Source organism: Larus michahellis, chromosome 23 (genome assembly GCF_964199755.1).
Source record: "Larus michahellis chromosome 23, bLarMic1.1, whole genome shotgun sequence".
NCBI lineage: Eukaryota > Metazoa > Chordata > Aves > Charadriiformes > Laridae > Larus > Larus michahellis.
In genome coordinates this window covers 5,879,553-5,893,945 of record NC_133918.1, presented here as the reverse complement: position 1 = coordinate 5,893,945, position 14,393 = coordinate 5,879,553, and the positions used below count along the sequence as shown (strand labels likewise).

The following is a 14,393-nucleotide window of genomic DNA, read 5'->3' as shown; positions in this document are numbered from 1 at the left end:
TTCTTTGAAGGAGCCAAGGTGTATACATATCAATTATTCTTCAAAAAATACTATCTGTTCCATAATCAATCTTCTGAAATCACCTGGTAGAATCCAGGCCAGCTTTACACAATTGGCTAATTGTAGGATATCAGGGGGAAACCTGTCACCAACTTCAGTGACAAGTTATGATAAATTTACTACCAGAAAACAAAAACAATGGACACATCAGTATTGTATACTTAATTGGTTCTCCTAGTCCATGATTTTGTTAATAGTCCACAACTATTACCTTTGCAGCTGTGCAATTTCTTGACTAATATCATCCAGTTCCTTCACCCCTGTAAATTCTCCTGATCCAACGGAACTTGAACTATCCTGTTAAGAATGAAATAGCGAGACACAATCCTCTTTTTATGTATTTGCAAAATTCTGTGGGAGACATCGAATTATTATGCAACAACCACCAAGCACGCCACACAAGTCTGCTGGGAGACAGGGGAATTTTCCCTAAGCCCATTTAACAGATGGGAGAGTTAAAACACACAGCAGTTAAAGGACATGCACAATGTCCATGAATAAACTGCAGGCAGTGGTAGAATTAAAATTAAAAAACTAAAAACCCAGCTCTGCTACAGTCAGTAGCAAAACTTCCAGGGAACTTAATGAAATCAGATTGTAATTTCAGTCTTCTTGAGCCCTAACACAAATTAATGACAATTTCTGCAATTATGCCCAATTTCCTGCAGTGCAGGTCATTCCTACAGCCATTCAGGTGTCAATCAGGGAAGATGCAGTGGGTACCACTTGCCTTTTAAACAAGAAAATTGTCATTAGAAGTTCTTAAGAAAGGATCTCAGCATTTGATAAAAAATTTGTCATTATTATAAAAAGGATTGATAGCTTTTTGAAAAAAATCACGGCAACTCAGCAAAAACTGCAACCTGAACTCACTGCTAGTATGACAAATCAGGAGAACCACCATTTTTAAACAGCATTTTAAAAAGAAGAAAGTACAGTTTGCTTACTTGCTCACTTTGAGATTGCTGTGATAGGCACGGAGTTTGGCTTTATTCAATATAAAAAAAACCCCAACAACCCAACCAACAAACCACAAACATATAGCATAGTAAAATCTGACATTTTTTGCAGAAACAATAGGTGAATATCCAGTTTAAATAAGTTAATTACGTCCTCATTTTTGGATGAGCATTTCTTTTGTTAATATGCCATTAAGTAATCATAGATAACAATAATCCAGACTAATTCTTCAAGCTAGCAAATCAAAAGCTTCTAATATCACTTTTATCTTTTCTGACTAGATACAGATTTGCTGAGAGACCTGTACTGTATGCTGCACAGGATCATAATAAGGTGTTACCCAATATGATTGTGAAATAAGTTAAAACGAGCTGCTGTTTGATTAGGGGAACACAGTCCATGGTTCCACAGGAACAGAAAACTATTCTGCTATGTTCACAGGAGCATACAGTTTATTTCATGTTATAATGAGCTAAACCACAGTAAATGAAAAAAAAAAAAAGATACAATGAAGTGAAAATAATGGGAAGCTTAAAGCTCTTGCACCAAGGTATATTTATTGCCTACAGGTTCAGAGAACTAGTGCATTAATAACTTCAACGTGCCAACATCAAGCTGCCCGTCAAAGAACTTCCTGACAGACTGCTACAACTCAAGTTGTTGAGGGAAGCACTATCACCAGGTCAGCAGCCGATAACTTCCCACTACTGTGGCATTATCATCATGCCAAGAGCAAGTGTCACAGAACACAAGAGGAAAGAGACAGAAGAAGGTGTAGAAATAAAAACTGTTTTGAAGTTACAAGTAGCGAACATAAACAAATTTGCATTCTTTTGGGTGTTACAATTACTCACACGACGCATTTCTGTTAGTGCTGAGATCTCAGATCCTACAGGGGTCAAGTAACCTGACAGAGTCTACAGAAAAAGGATATAGGAAAAACTTTAAAAGGACCAGAGCAACAGCAACACTTAAAATATATTTAGAGGCTGAAAAGCTTTCTGGTTAGGGAAAATAAAAACGTAAAGGAAAATACTGTGTGATTTATAGAAAAGATGAATGTACTGACACGACAGAAGTTTCAGAAACACACTAACACATTACTGAGGAAAGGAACAAAGCAGGTTCAGTAGAAGATTAGATACTGCAGTAAAATGGTATTAACAGTGATGGATTAGGACTAGGGACTGTCATGCTGCAAGGGATGAATAAACCACCAAGTCCCAGAAATTAGGAAGTCATCCCCTTTCATTTGGAAGTGAGCAGAATCAGGGACAGGCTGCTAAACCAGCTCGTAACAGTTGCTTTTAACAGTTCCCTGAAGTTAAAAAAACAACCAAACCCTTCTCTATGACAAAGGAGTATTTTTCATGTTAGACTTTTCTCAGTGGCATTATTCCTTTATGTACGGTATATTCTACTGCATTCTTCTTTATTTATGGTCTTGTTAAAGATGTATGTATATTTTCAAATGCTAAAGAATTTTGTAAGAGGAGACAAGAAAAAAAAATATTGGCAACCCTTTACCATAATACTACCAAAAAAGGAAAAAATTGACAACATGAATACTCAAAGCCCACTACTTTCAAAGCACATAAGCTCAGTATTATGTACAAATAATCAATGACCTACCTGTATGGGAGTGTTCCTCTCTGTGGGAGGGATCATATCTGGGGTCAACACTTGTGGAGGATCAATCCCTTTACTGACCTTCTGCTGAATGAGATACATTGCTAGTGCAAACTGATCTTTGCTTAGCTTTCCCATCTGTCTTGTGTCTGCCAAAGCCCTGGTAAAAAATAGATCATACTCATAAACAAGAAAAGTTTATTTCTCTTCTACCACATATACACGTAATTTCTTTTGATTCATCTTCATCAGTTGCTTGTTCTAGTAAAAGAGTTCCATAAACAGAGCAGTATTTTATTAGACATACATAACTGAACAGAACCGTGTTACTCTGAGAAAATATTTAGAGCACTAGAACTTCAAAAAACAATCACAATTCAAAGACTGACCTATGCCCCCCTCCCAGAAAAGCAAAGTGAGTATTTATTTATCCCTTGTTTTTCCATATAGCCCACATATCGTAGTATGGCAACAGACAAGTAAAACAGGTGTTTTTTTTCATTTGGGTTTTTGTTTTTTCTTTTAATGTTAGGATCACAGTTCTGGCTGGATAATCTGACCAGATCAGCACGTTACAAAAAGACAGCTGCTAGGGAATTCTTACCATATATGTGCTAGGAGATTCTGAGACAGACCTGAATGCATAAAAATGTCCTTTACTTCTTGGCCACTCACAAAACCATCCATGTCTGTGTCGGTTTTTAAGAAAATTTCGTCGTATCGCGCTTTCTCAGACATAGGTACTACCCAGTTCACAGATGGCTGTAAAACAAAGTTGTATATTTCAAAAGAAGATAAACAGTCTTTACAAACACACTGACTATATATGACATTATTCAGAGCTGGACGTGCCGAACACCTTGCACAACCAAATTTGATTGGTAAATAGGTATTTCCTCTCTTACCATTAATGTTTTAGCTTAATACTTTTAATCCGAATTATAAATACTGACAAACAGCTATTCATCAGTTTAAAAGCATTCATCCTTTGGAAATACGGACCCAACTAGGCATAGTAAGTCCTCATGCTAAAAGAGCTTTGGAAGGTAGATTAATGATTTCTTTGCTATTAAAGTAGATACACGAATAAAACCTTTCTATGAAAAGTGAAAATCCACCATAAAATTTGCTACCTCATGATCACTCTGACTAAAATTCACCTGCTCTGCTTCCATTCTTACAGGTCTTACCATCCTCATTTCGTTCCCTCCATCCAAATCACCCAACAACAAAGGCATTTTCAGAAAAGTGCTCGCATAAAGCAGAAATTAAAATGCAGTTTTTTCCTGCAGTTTACTGATACCAAAAAAAAAAAAGAGAAGGAAAAAAAAGAGAAGAAAAAAGATTTGTACCTGTGCCTGTTTGATGCTGTGCTTGGGAGACAGACTCCCTGTGCTGTTCAGACTGTTGACACTACCATGAGACGGGGTAGAACGGAGACTATCTTTTGGCGGAGGACTTGCAGGGAGAACAGGAACTGCTCCAGGAAAGACAGGCGTCTTCTTTCTTTTAGAAGGTGGTATGAGAGAAGGGGGTAATAGTGAAGGAACTGGCTCTTTCTCAAGAGCTCTATAAACCAAATGCATTGCCTGCAAAGTCAGAAAGGCCAGATAACAATAACAATTATAAGAAAAAGCAACAAGACTTTCCAGTGTCATTCTTTTACATATTAATAAAACACAGGCAGTAAGATCAGAGATGTAAACCAGAGCAGATAATTTTGAATGTAATTCCAAAATGTTTAATCTTGATGACACGGGCAAGGGTCAGTAGATGGATTTAAGAAAGATCATTTAATAGCTTCATATGAACAATTTAGATTAGAACAGTGGACTGTAGCAGAGAAAGCTGCAAAGCTTTTCAGAAAAAACTGAGCAGTTTGCTCTAGCAGACACACTGTGAATTGAGAATTCAAAGCAACCTACCACAGCAAATTCATCTTTGTCCAGATGACCATCTTTATCAATATCACTGAGATCCCAGACCTACAGCAATTACGACAAAAACAATGATTTAGAGAACAAGTTGCATTTTGTGCTTTTGATGTTTATCATCATCAAATTAAGCATGCTCTCTAAAGACTCCTAATAGATCTTTGTGGAGATCATATTAGCTATATTAGGCCTAGCTAAACATTCTCTGATTAATTCATCCAGTCTCTGAAAAGACTGGATTAGCATTTTCTGGCAATGTGAATCAACGCTGGCTCTAACAAATTCTGGACGCAACACAGGTAAGTTTGTCATCTTTCTATGTTGCAATTAAGGAGTCATCAGACTGACAAAAACCATCCAGACGTGGCTTTCAGAATTGTCCAGCAGGTGTGGGCTAGCAGATCGTCCAGATTTGTCTTATAAGAAAGTTAAAATATTTTTAGAAAAGTCAATACGTTTCTAAATTGCATTCCATTCCTAAATTTCTAGTTTTCATTTTTAGTCAAAAAAAATATGTCCACCCCCCAAAATTTTCAACAGGAGAGAATTTAAGTTTCTATCAGCTTTAGTTCATTATTAGGTCAAGTACAGCCAACGAGAATTAGGAGGATACAAAACTTCGTGTACCCTAACGCTCAGCCACCAGCTAACACTGTTTAATCATCAATGAGACTTGGAAACGGTGCAGTAGAGTGGACAGAATGCTACGACTGAGGCTCAGGCATCTGAACTCTACTCCCAGCTTTATCACTGGACCCCTGTACAAGTTTCAGCTAGTTCGCTTAGTCCTTTCCCCATTTCCTCAGTCCCCCATCTTGTCCACAAACTTTTCTGGAACGGGAAAAAGCTTCCTGAATTTCTATTGTGACAACAACAAGATAAAATACAAAGCCTTTCAAGACTGAGTACTTCATAGTGGTAGAGAATTGAAACAAGTCATATTTAGATTTTGTAGATATACAGAGAAATACAGATAATACAGAGGCAGTTTTTCCTGAAGAGATGAAAATCTGTACCGCAGATACAGCTCTTACATAGAACGTATTCATTCGCAGTCATATCAATATGCAAAACATTAAAGAACACATATTTTAAATGGAAGCAGAAAAATACTTTAAGGTTTGCTTCCCATGCAAATATGCAATGGATGCACTAAACTCAGATCTCAGAAGGATTTATAAATATACATGAAAAAATACTTGACAATTTGACAGCTACAATAAATGAAGATGTTTTAAAGTGTTCTCTCATACAAACAGTGGATAGATTTAATCGTATGTCTAATAACCTGTATTTGTAAAAATGACAAAACAGTGAAATATAATGTTATAAAACCTATTATGGTTTAGAGCTTTCTCTTGTGTTTAAACAACCAAAAATCAAAATTTCCAGCTCTTAAAATGAATACAGAGATAACGAAGCCAATCTACTCTAGGGACAAAATCACTACTATTATTCTTATTTCTAAGAGGAAGACTTCAGAGCCTACTTAATGTTCTTGCTTTATAGCATGCACTCAATGTAAAATCTCAGCCAAAACCTGATCTATGTTGGTGAGTTACATTTAAATATTTAACATTGCAACTACGAGAAGCTAAATAGAGAACTGCTAAATCTAAACAGCATACTTACCCTTCCTAGGATATCAAGAGGTAGCTTTGAATTCATCAGTACTGGTTTTACTTTGTCTCCTGAAAGTAAACCATTTACTGGCAAAAGGCTTTCAAAAATACCATCAAACTTTGCTTTTTCTTCCACCTAGTTGGTAAGAAATAGCCTGAATAAGTAAAAAAGTGTGCCTGTGTGAGTGTTGAAAATGAGATCTTGCAAGAAATTAAGATTGGTTAGCAATGTATTCATTCTAAATGTCCAAGCTTTCTTGCAAGTGCCACCGTGCTGTATTTAAACGTAAACCCCATGGAGCTAGATTTAGGAGCTTAATTTCAAAGCTAAGGTTATGATAGCTACAAGATTTTAACATGCAGCATACAACATGTTTCCGTAGTGTTCTAAAAGGACAATGCATTCTGATTAAAACACTGCTGACCAGATTTTAAACAAACTTTGACAAACTCCATAGAACAAAAAAAATGTTCATCTCAAATAATTTGCTTCCCACTTTAAATTGCAACATGCGAGTACAAAAAAAAATCAGCATTAAAAGTTATTCTATTAGAAAGTCTTTTAGAATATGTCTGCATTTGAAAATTAACTATATCCAAGTATTCCCATGTATGTACCGAAAGTTACTGTTTTCCAATGATATATACAGCGTGTATCACTGACTACTAATTAGAACATATGAACTCCAGCTTTAAATTAATACTTCAGGACGGATTTGGTGAAATGCTTTGCTGTTCTCAGTGGGGTTCCTTTATACAAACATGAAAGTGCCTACTATTAGGATACTGGAAGAAATCCAGGCAGAAGATTAAATTCATTGTGTCTTAAAAACATCACACCAGGGGTTGTCAAAGCCTTGTTTAATACTTATTTCAAATACAAAACTACAGCTCAGAATTCTCTGTTGTGCACAAATCTGTCATCAGAAAGGGAGGACTTCTGAAATGTGAAATATATTTGATAAAAAATTCTCTCACTGGGAAAATTACAGACAAGGAAAATATTTACTTGTAAAGAATGGATGGAATGTGTTGTTTTTTATACTTACCCTAACAGCCCAGTGAGTCTCTGTTGAAGGTGGTGTGATCAGCAAAGGACTGCTAGTGTCATGCTAAAAATTAAAGATTTTTTTTATGTATATGTATATATATATAAAAAAATACATACACACACTTCTCTCTCTAATCCTTACTAATTGCTTTAAGAGATGGTTATAGATATGAAGCTTAACTACACTGAAAAAAGAAAAAAGGCTGCACGTGTGCCCAAATAAAAAAATAAGTCATACTCATTATTCTATTACAGTACTTGGATAAGGACTTCATGTGCACTAAGTACACAAACACAGAACTAAGACACATTAAAGGGGGTTCCACAGCAGCTGCTGCAGGCAAAGCTGCAGTCGTGCCCTTTACCACAGACTCCTGTTGACTGAGTCAGAAAGTAATTTCTTTTTTTTTTTTCTTTTCTTCTTTCATAAATTTAGAGTTTAGCCACATCAGCTTCCTGAACAAGCTGAGCGTAGTAAAACTTGCATCAGTTTTGCAGTCCAGGAAGGTGCTGGTACATATGACTGAGGAAGACAGGACTATGGCTGCCATGACTGCAGCTATCTTAAGGAACAGCCTGACAGCAGCCTGAAGTCTCAGAACCATGACATTTATGAAACAGAAGATTATTACAGAGTTCCAACTGAAGCCTTAGTTCTCATACAAGACATACATACATTTAGGTAGATATTACTTACAAATTTGGGAGGTGGTACAGTCAAGTTCAGACTGCTCAGGTTGACATCATGGCCATTCTGTGCGCACGCTACAAGACGCAACGCGACATAGAAACCCTACAAACAATAGTCGTTTTTATTAAAAAAAAAGCAGCCAGTCTAAATCAGTCTCCAATAACCCATTTATGATTTTTACTAACATTGTACAAATGAAACTCAGTAAAGTATGGAAACAACAGCTGTATAGCCCCATTCAGTTAACTGCATAGTGACAACTATCCCACTGCTTTTAAAGATGATTCAGGCAAAACTTTACAATAACATGGAACAAAGCTCAGAAAACTTCAAAGCTAGTTTTTAAGAAGTACTCTCCCATAACTAAGAAGATTTCAGCAGTTTTTCTTCAAAATTAATAATTTTTTTTTTTTTAAAAAATCTCTATATCAACAACTTGGTATTTGATATTCCAAGCCATTTTTAGTAATGCTAGTTATATTTTTTCATGCAAGACTTCTAAAATAAATCTTAAAATCACAGTTTGTATTTGTGAAATATACACACACACTGGTTATGTACAAAACGAAAGAAACAGAAAATTAGATCCAAATTCCTCCAGCAGCCTCACCAAGTATAATATACTTGGATATGAGCAGGACTAGGAAAAAACACTCACCTTATAAACAAAAACTTAAAAGAAAAAAAGCTAATGATAACTACTATTGCTATCAGGGTTTTCTTGAAACAAGGCTAATTTGTGGAAGGTAACACAAGCAGTCTACAGGCACATTTCACTTACTTGTTTATCCAAGTATCCTTTACCCTCCGGGTCAGCCAAATCCCATATCTGCGGAGATACAAAATAAAAGCCATTGTGATTTTAAGATAAAACTTAACTCATCTCAACAGTCCATATTTTATGTCTTCTTGAACTGTTCATTGCAGCTTTCAAGTTATGACATACAATGCTCCTTAATTCTCAAGTTAACAACAAAAATGTCACACAAGAGATGATTTTTCCTTTTAGATTCCTGTGAAACTCAGAACAATCCCTTGGAGCTATTCCCAATCCGTGGTTAACCTACTGCTCCATGGATCTGATTTGCATTCCACCCATCTCCGTTTTGCAAACCCCGTCTGCTCAATGTTAGCTGCACTTAAGCAAGCGCACACATAATTACTGCATTATCCAATTCCTTCAACTTACTTTTCCAAGGATAATATCAGAGAGACCGGATTTTTTAAGAAAAAGCGCAGCTTCACTTGCCCCAACTCTCCCCGTATATGTTGGATCTACCTGAAAGATAAAAATTCCCACTCAATTGAAGCATGTCTGTCACGAAAGCAGAGGCAACAAATGAAACATCTCTTCTCTCTAGGTCAAAAGAAGTTACAGAAGTATGCATTACCACTGCGCAGAGAGAACTTTCGGAAGTTTAGCACCGCAGTGGGGAAAGGAAAGAGGGAAATCTTGGGGAAGAGGAAAATGCACTTTATTTTTAAATTACTTTTTTTAAGAACCTACCTGTTTGTAATAAGTTTCGTATAATGGATTCCCAGTAGAAAACTGAAAAATAAGAGAAACATTAAGAAAACGAAGAATGAACTGCAATTACAGACAGCCCACCTTTAGGGATTGACAGAAAAAAAAGCGTATAGTATTTTGTGTATTACTTCTACCAAAAATATAGAACGGTAGGTTAATTTGCTGTGTTCCAAACTGGATACTTCAAATCTAAGTGTGAGTAACAGTGAACCCTCAAAACTTGCAGCCAACAGACTACTGTCACCTCTTAAAACTTCTTATTCACCAGCACTCATACTTATACTCGCACTTTTAATTAACAACACTTTATGGTAATAAGGTTTTGCAGAACAGCTTTGAACTATTTGCCAAAGTATTTCAGATCACAGTTTGAGAACACTGATATCAAAGGCAGAGTTTTCAACATAATGCTGACTTGGCTACCTCCTGCATTGTAAACATACTTATGGAATATTTTCAGCAGACAATTATGAACAGACACACACAGAGCGAGCCCTGGTATCAAAATATGCCTGTGTTTATACATTGTCAGGGCTAGGATCTTAAACTGAAACGGAGTTAAAAAAAATAGAATGAGTAGTTAATTAACAAATGTCAGAATTCTCTGGCAATGTTGTTTGAAGATTTCACCTTGGTGTCATCACTGCATTACACCAAAGCAGCAGACACAAAGGTGGGTCCTGCCCTTTCAGGACACTGAACAAGCAGATTCCTCATCCCTCTTGCTGACATTCCAAGCAAATGGGAACTGAAACGCCCGAAGAGGTGGAAGCCCCAACACCCATCTTCTCACTCGTCTCCTACAATTGCCACACAAGTTCTAGCCATGCGTAGGTTATACCTCCACACCGTTCTCCACGCTCAATGTCAAGAGCAAAACCGTTACAATCCAGTCTCAAAGAAGTCATCCCTTAGAAGAATCAAAAGCCTTAAAAACAAGCAACAAAACAACTCAGTAACGCACAGTTTAATAGGTGAGACACAGAGATGTTGAAACATCCCAAAGCCTGCTTGGACGACTGCTCTCCACCTACAGGACATAAGTCAGACACCTGACGAACGATTATTTCGCACTAACTGTGATCATTGGTGTGTCACCTCCCAAATGCTACCTTCTTCCTTGTCATCCACACGGATTTCTGGGTGTTCTTCCTATGCTGAGGGCAAGGGAGACAGAAATATGATGAAAGAAAAGACCAATGAAGGGCACGAAATTTTATTTTACACAAAGAGAATCTTCCTGTAAGTTTACAGTAAACTTGCCAAATCTTGATTTAAGGAGCTATCCAAAATAACTAAACCCTATTAACCAAACGCAAATACACAGACTCTTTGAAGATGAGTAGTTCTACTTGGCTAGAGAAAACATGTGTTTTCAGAAGTTTCCTAAGCATCTTAAATGTACTTCACTTATATCCATCAACAAAACAAGCTGCTGCATTCTCCAACATCAGTACCCTCTAGAAGCTCTTGCTCTTCAGTAGTGGACAGGAGTTCAGAAGATGAAACTTGCAACCACAACTCATAAATCTGACTCATCTTTTTGCTGGCTTGTAAACAATCAGCATAGATAAGCACCATGTTTCTGTCCAAAGTAGGAAACACATCATTCAGAGAAAACATCCAAGCAGGAAATAGTCTGTTCAACTCGGAATAAAATCTACTACGTTTTAGCCAACCACCACCAAACTATATACCTCTCGTTGATCAGAAAGCTCAGAGAAGCTGCCAAAGACCAACTACAAGCTGCTCTAACTAATTTGGCGAGCATCCCGCAGCACGCAGACATTGGATTCATACCAAGATCCAGAGCAAACCACTCCAGCAGCAGTGTTGCATGATCTCATCCCACCACCAGCCATCCTTGTCATCCTCATTTGATATTGTCAGCCATGGCATACAGCTGACTTACCTGACAGAGGTGGCAGGAAGCCAGGGGGGATGTGCTTAAATGCTGTGAAGTTTCTTCTACAGCAATATATTCATCCAAGTGCTGCTGGAAAGCACTTCATCTACTTGCAGAATTTTACAAAGATTAAGCCTCCCTGACCGATTTACCTAAATGACTGCATCTCTGTGATGAAGCAGACCAGACAAAATGGGTTCAAGTGATAAAAATAGCATAGCTGCACATCTACCCATCACCACATGTGACTACATCACTATTATTCAAGAGGATTCTGTAATTTGATGACAACTGCTGATGAAGAACCTACACAAGACAGCCTCAATGCTGGCAAACACCGACATGAAAAACACTTTGAAAAAGAGTTTGCAGTTGGTGAGTGGTCAAAGGATATATAACCTATTGTACAGCTGTTCAGTCTGACTTACAGGTTAACAACCCTCTGGTTTCTATGCCTACTCCATATTCCCAAAACCGTCACCTATGATAAACACTTTATGCCACCTCCCAAACAGACGCTTCAGAACCCTGGTGCCTTGTTTCATCTCTAAGTTGATTTCCTGTACAAATTCAAAGTTCAAGACTCAAACTTGCACTCTCAGAGCAGATCTGGTACACTGCATTTGTGGTATGCGGTACACGCACATGGATACACCTCCACGTCCCTTAACACAGGTCTGGGAAAAAGGCAGGCATAAGCTGCTGCCCCCAGAACAATTAATAAAGCCAGTTCCTAGCGGCCCCCTTTCCTGAGGTCATCTCCAGGCCACAGAGAACCCTGGATCAGGTGAACTATTTTCCTTGGTGTCCTCCTGTTCAACCACTCTTGTCACATCATAAGATGGATGAAAATAGGTACTGTTGAAAGGGGAGAAAACAAGGTGTTCCACAAAGATCAGAGCCAAAAGAAGGTTGCTGCTGCCCCAGAAAGATTACCTTTGCCCTTACTCTACTTCCCGGGTATCCCGAGTTGTCTCAGAAGACCAAGCTACAAAATGATCTGCGCTGTCCCACTATCTCTAACTTAATTCTCCACAACCTCCAGAGGCTATAGGTTGAACATGCCCGGCACAGTGGAAAGACCACTGATAAGGTGATCAAATATTCAAGAAAATAAAGTTACCAAAGGTAAATCAAATCCAGTTTCAGTTGTTGTTTAACCCCAAGAACTGATTTTACATGCTTGCTCTTCAACTGGGTTTATGCATAGCCAGGTGAAACAGACAGCTGAAATGTTAAATAGTTTGAATACTGTAATTTAGACATGTAAATTATCTTTCATAAAAAATAATAAAACCCATAATTTCATAGAATAGAACCACAATAAAATTGATTTATGGCAACAAATATGATTAAACACTTTCACATGCTTGAATTGCCCATATCGGTTATAGCTCCTAATATCTTGCTACCAATATTCTTATTGTATATCTTTCTCGGTGAACATGCTTCAACCTGACAGCATATGTAACATCTCCTATTCCTTTTAATACCAGTTCTGGCATTTGTCATAACCAGCATGTATCTCTGTATTAATCATGAAACTGAGACTATTAAAAGAGGAAATTTATTAATATCCAGGAAAATTCTGTTTACTGCTCGGATTACAGCTAGGTTACTCTTGTTAGTTCAATATAGTAAAAAAAAAAAAAAAGTTTGAAAACTAGAATGCTTCCAGTAAGTAAGCTCTAAAATAGTACGTCAAAATAACTGACACGTTCACAGAACACGGCGCTGTTCCCTAAAGATAATGTATTATGTTATACAAAATAAAATGCCACTGATGCCAGTCTCTCAAATATCAATTAGAATGTAAACAACACAGAAGCAGGATTTCTACTATAATAAATATTTGATATATTTTGTCAATGTACTATAGAAGATAGAAATTCCACAACAAACTCTTTCAAGTCCAGAGGTTATTCTACTTATATATTTTGCACCACATGACTGCTCTTGAAAACTTTTGGTAACAGTCTGCATGTGCATGGATGTTTTCAGATGTTTCTGAACACGTTCATTTAATTAGAGAGATGTTAAACAGGACTCCTACTGCTATTCAGAAGCTAAAAAGCAGTGTGCTCTCTTGATAGGACACACAGGAAATTACATATTACCCAAGTATCACATAACTCCATTGAAAGACAAATTTTCAGAGTATCACAAATAAAAGTCCATTATTAAAATAAAATTGATAAATTTAAATAACTTGAACATATCAATGGCAGTCGTTCTGAATTCCTGACTGGCCAGGCCACAGTGTAGAAAATAGTTTTAATTTCAAGGCCTTGGAAGGTGGTGGGGTGGTGCTGCTTTTGTTTCCAAAGAAATAAGTAAACTGACTGTCTTCACAGGAATATGGGAAAGAATAAACAGTGATCACACTGTTCAGGTTTAAGTTATTTGGGTGAGAAATTAATCAAAAAACTTTTAACAACAATAATCTACTCAAGGATCCCAAACATGAGAGCAGAGCTCGAAGCCCAGCCTCTCCCAGAGGCACGCTGTGCTCCTTGTGCGAGATAAGCTCCAAGGTCCAGGGTCTTCCCCTCCCCTCAGAACCCTCATTCTCCCGCTGATGGGTGAAAAACCTCTTTTTCACTCCTTCATTCTGAGTTCCTTCCTGGCGCACCCGCGCAATGGCCACGCTACTTGTGCACCTCCCAAGTATTAAGCACAGTCATGACACCCCGACAGCAAAAGGCGACATTAACCCTGCCTTACAAGTAGGAAAATAGGGTGACGCGACCAAATTCGGAGAGTCCGGAGCAGAGGGCGAGCCCCAGCCCCGCACCTCAGACCGCCGGAATGCCCGCGGCCCAGCCCCAGGAGCTGCAGCCGGGGAGAGAAAGCATCCAGAACGCCTCGGCGCTGCCCTTCCCCAGGGGGGCAGCTCCGGGGCCTCCATCAGGGGAGGGCGCCAGCGCCTTTTGTACCCCCACAGAACCGGCGCCTGCCCCGGCAGGCTCAGCCCCGGCCCGACGGCGGGGGGCCGGCCGCCCCCGTCTGGGG

At 38.2% G+C, this 14,393-nt stretch overlaps 1 protein-coding gene across 8 annotated transcripts in view; it reads right to left on the bottom strand.

Moving 5' to 3' along the window:
• The window catches only part of EPS15L1 (epidermal growth factor receptor pathway substrate 15 like 1), a 40,254-nt gene that overhangs the window by 25,439 nt on the left and 422 nt on the right, over positions 1-14,393 (bottom strand). For 3 of the 8 annotated variants that reach the window (XM_074566000.1, XM_074565995.1, XM_074565998.1), the window contains exons 2-13: positions 9,455-9,496; positions 9,137-9,226; positions 8,729-8,776; positions 7,954-8,049; positions 7,255-7,317; positions 6,216-6,341; positions 4,575-4,634; positions 4,002-4,238; positions 3,254-3,411; positions 2,653-2,809; positions 1,875-1,937; positions 272-357 (exon numbers count right to left, since the gene is read on the bottom strand). In XM_074566000.1, coding sequence (XP_074422101.1) covers positions 272-357; positions 1,875-1,937; positions 2,653-2,809; positions 3,254-3,411; positions 4,002-4,238; positions 4,575-4,634; positions 6,216-6,341; positions 7,255-7,317; positions 7,954-8,049; positions 8,729-8,776; positions 9,137-9,226; positions 9,455-9,496 — 1,226 coding nt within the window. Of the gene's footprint in view, positions 1-271; positions 358-1,874; positions 1,938-2,652; positions 2,810-3,253; positions 3,412-4,001; positions 4,239-4,574; positions 4,635-6,215; positions 6,361-7,254; positions 7,318-7,953; positions 8,050-8,728; positions 8,777-9,136; positions 9,227-9,454; positions 9,497-14,393 lie in introns of those variants that run through there. The other 5 variants (XM_074565996.1, XM_074565999.1, XM_074565997.1 and 2 more) reach the window with 3 other exon arrangements.